Source organism: Sapajus apella, unplaced genomic scaffold, assembly GCF_009761245.1.
Source record: "Sapajus apella isolate SASKATOON/1434 unplaced genomic scaffold, GSC_monkey_1.0 scaffold48, whole genome shotgun sequence".
NCBI lineage: Eukaryota > Metazoa > Chordata > Mammalia > Primates > Cebidae > Sapajus > Sapajus apella.
In genome coordinates this window covers 260666-263076 of record NW_022436988.1, presented here as the reverse complement: position 1 = coordinate 263076, position 2411 = coordinate 260666, and the positions used below count along the sequence as shown (strand labels likewise).

Sequence of the window (2411 nt, the reverse complement as noted above, 5' to 3'; positions counted from 1 at the left end):
ACGGTATGCAGTGTGCAGAGTTTCTCGGTGCCTGAGACGCCACCTTCCTTGAAGAGCTCTGTTTACTGTTGGAAGCGGACCGTGCGCCGGGCCTGGGCTGTGAAGGAGTCTCCGCCGACAGGAGGGGCTGCGGCAGGTGGTGCTGCTGGTGTAGCGCCTGCCCTCCTGCCTTGTTTGGTGGTGGTGCTGTGGGTCTGGAGGCTTTAAATAATTGGAATACAGACACCGGACACCGTCTTCTGCTGGTTTCACCTCATCATTGTGCTGCTTTGTTGTTACATGGCCACCCTTGTGATGATTTTAAGTAATGGCCACTTGCTCTCTCGTGTCTGGAGGGGCCTGAGCTCTGCAGGTCACTCCTAGCTTGCCTTCTACCTCTGTGTGGAGCTCTGGAAGGAGAGGCGGGCTCGGGAGCTGGCCCCGGTCAGCCTTCTGCCATCCCCATGCTCAGCGTCAGCACTTTCAGAGTGTGTCACATGAGGCGGCTGTTGGACACCTGCCCCAGGTTTGGCGGGCTGAGCCGTAGGACATTCCTTGTGCTCACCCCTTGTAACCATGGAGGGCGGCTTTACGTGGCACTGTCGCAGACAGTGTGGGGCGGGGAGGCCGGAGACTCGGTTGCCACGTGGCAACGAGGAGTGGCAGCCGCATCCCGAGAGGAGCCGTGGTTCGCCTGTGATTTCGCTGTGGTGGTCATGGGTCCTTGTCTGTTGTTGGAGCCAGAGGTTCTTGCGATGGTTTGCGTGGTGAGTGAGTGAGCGGTGGTCTCGGCTAAGCGGCCAGTTGAGGGCCCGTATTTGTCGTCTCCCCTCGTTTTCTTTTTATGAATTGCGTAAAGCTAGAATCATCAAAATAACGGCCCTGACGACATTCTCTCCCCACTCTCAGGGTCATCCGTGAGCTGGCCGCGAAGGCGCTGCACAACCTGACCCAGCAAGCACCCACGTACTGCGCCACGCAAGGTGGGTGTGTGTCCCGGCTGGCTGCAGGCACCGCACACAGGCACCACGGAAAGGCCCGGGGGCGAGGGGGTGCTGGAAATAAGGTTCTGCTTCTGTCTTGGTGAGAAGCGTCCAAGGAACTAGCTGTTCCTCTTGATTGGGGGACAGGATATGAGGACGGACGTGGTGAGTGCGTCTGCAGTCACGGAGCCGCTGGACTGTGTCCCAGACGCTGCAGCCCGGTGAGGCCCCACCGGACGCCTGACATGCAGGCTGCTGCCTTGGTTCCCAGGTGGCTTGCACCTGCCACCCTGAATGCTCTTCGGAATTTGTCAGCGTCTCTAGAAAGAAAGGGCCTAAATGGGGGACTCACAGTCTGCCCCAGGACTAAAGTCACCTCGGACGGGAGCAGCTAAGTCTGCACTTCCCATTCTTCACCAGTGAAGAGAGAAACCCCGTCTGTCTTGTCTTGTTTTTTCTGCTTGGAATAAAGAATCATCCGACGTACGTGTAGGAGAGAATACACGCATTTCTCCACATGACCCTCACTTCCCTGACACGGATTACGGGGTCTCCACTGGAGGCTGCACTGTGGCCCCTCAGCGGGGTTCCTGACCTGACGCCTGTGTGTCAGACATCCTGGGGGCTTGCCACTTCCTAAGGGACCTCTCAGCTTGGTGATCGCTTTACGAGGCGTCGGCGTCACAGGTTTAGTGTGGCACTGCCTCGCCTTTACATGCATAATTAACCCTTGCTGACACTGAGGGGCTCAGCTTTGTCCTCCCCCCAGTTGACGAGCACGGACGTCAGGACAGCACTGTGACCTTTTGCAGATTTCTCTGATTCTCCAACAGCCAGTCACCCGCAGTCGCCACCTCTTAGCCTCTCTGATTCTCAGACCTTAGTGAGCCTGGCGGCACGTGGAGAGGCTCAGGCTCGGGAAGTGTGATCTCCCCATGCAGGTGTGGTCGAGCTGCCTCCCTCTGTGGCCACGAGCGTTCTGAGGGGTCTGTGCTTTCTGAGCAAACCCAAAGTGGAGGCACCGCCCGTGGGGACAGCCCTGCCTCTGTCCAGCCCCGCCCCCACCCCTGCCCAGACAGCCAACAGAGCCCCTGCTGGGACCACACTGCCCTGCATGCCAGGGAAGGCCTGGAGACCCTGTCCACCTCTTCCCTGCTCCCTCTCCTGTCTGAGTTACCCACCCCGTCTGGGGCACTTGGACCGGCGCATGTGCCCCACACTGCAGCCTCTGTCCCGACGCCCTTGGTGTCTCGGAGGCCATCTGCATCACCACGGGCACCATCCTGGGCACTGGGGTGGTGACACTGAGGGACAACCCTGTTGGTGGGCGCATGTGGGTGTCCCACAGGCCATCCGTCTGTTTGCACGCCATCACCTGCCCTCTCGGCCCCGTGTGGGTGCATGTGGGTGTGTGTGGGTGCGTGTGGGTCCCACAGGCTGTCCGTGTGT

At 59.7% G+C, this 2411-nt stretch overlaps 1 protein-coding gene across 5 annotated transcripts in view; it reads left to right on the top strand.

Annotated features, from left to right (window-relative positions):
• Positions 1–2411, top strand: part of TBCD (tubulin folding cofactor D) — a 186415-nt gene that overhangs the window by 139331 nt on the left and 44673 nt on the right. For all 5 annotated transcript variants that reach the window (XR_004257686.1, XM_032241194.1, XM_032241191.1 and 2 more), the window contains one exon: positions 889–962. Coding sequence is in view for 4 of the 5 variants with exons in the window: in XM_032241194.1 (XP_032097085.1) it covers positions 889–962 (74 nt within the window). In the remaining variant the exon portion in view is untranslated. The remainder of the gene's footprint in view (positions 1–888; positions 963–2411) is intronic.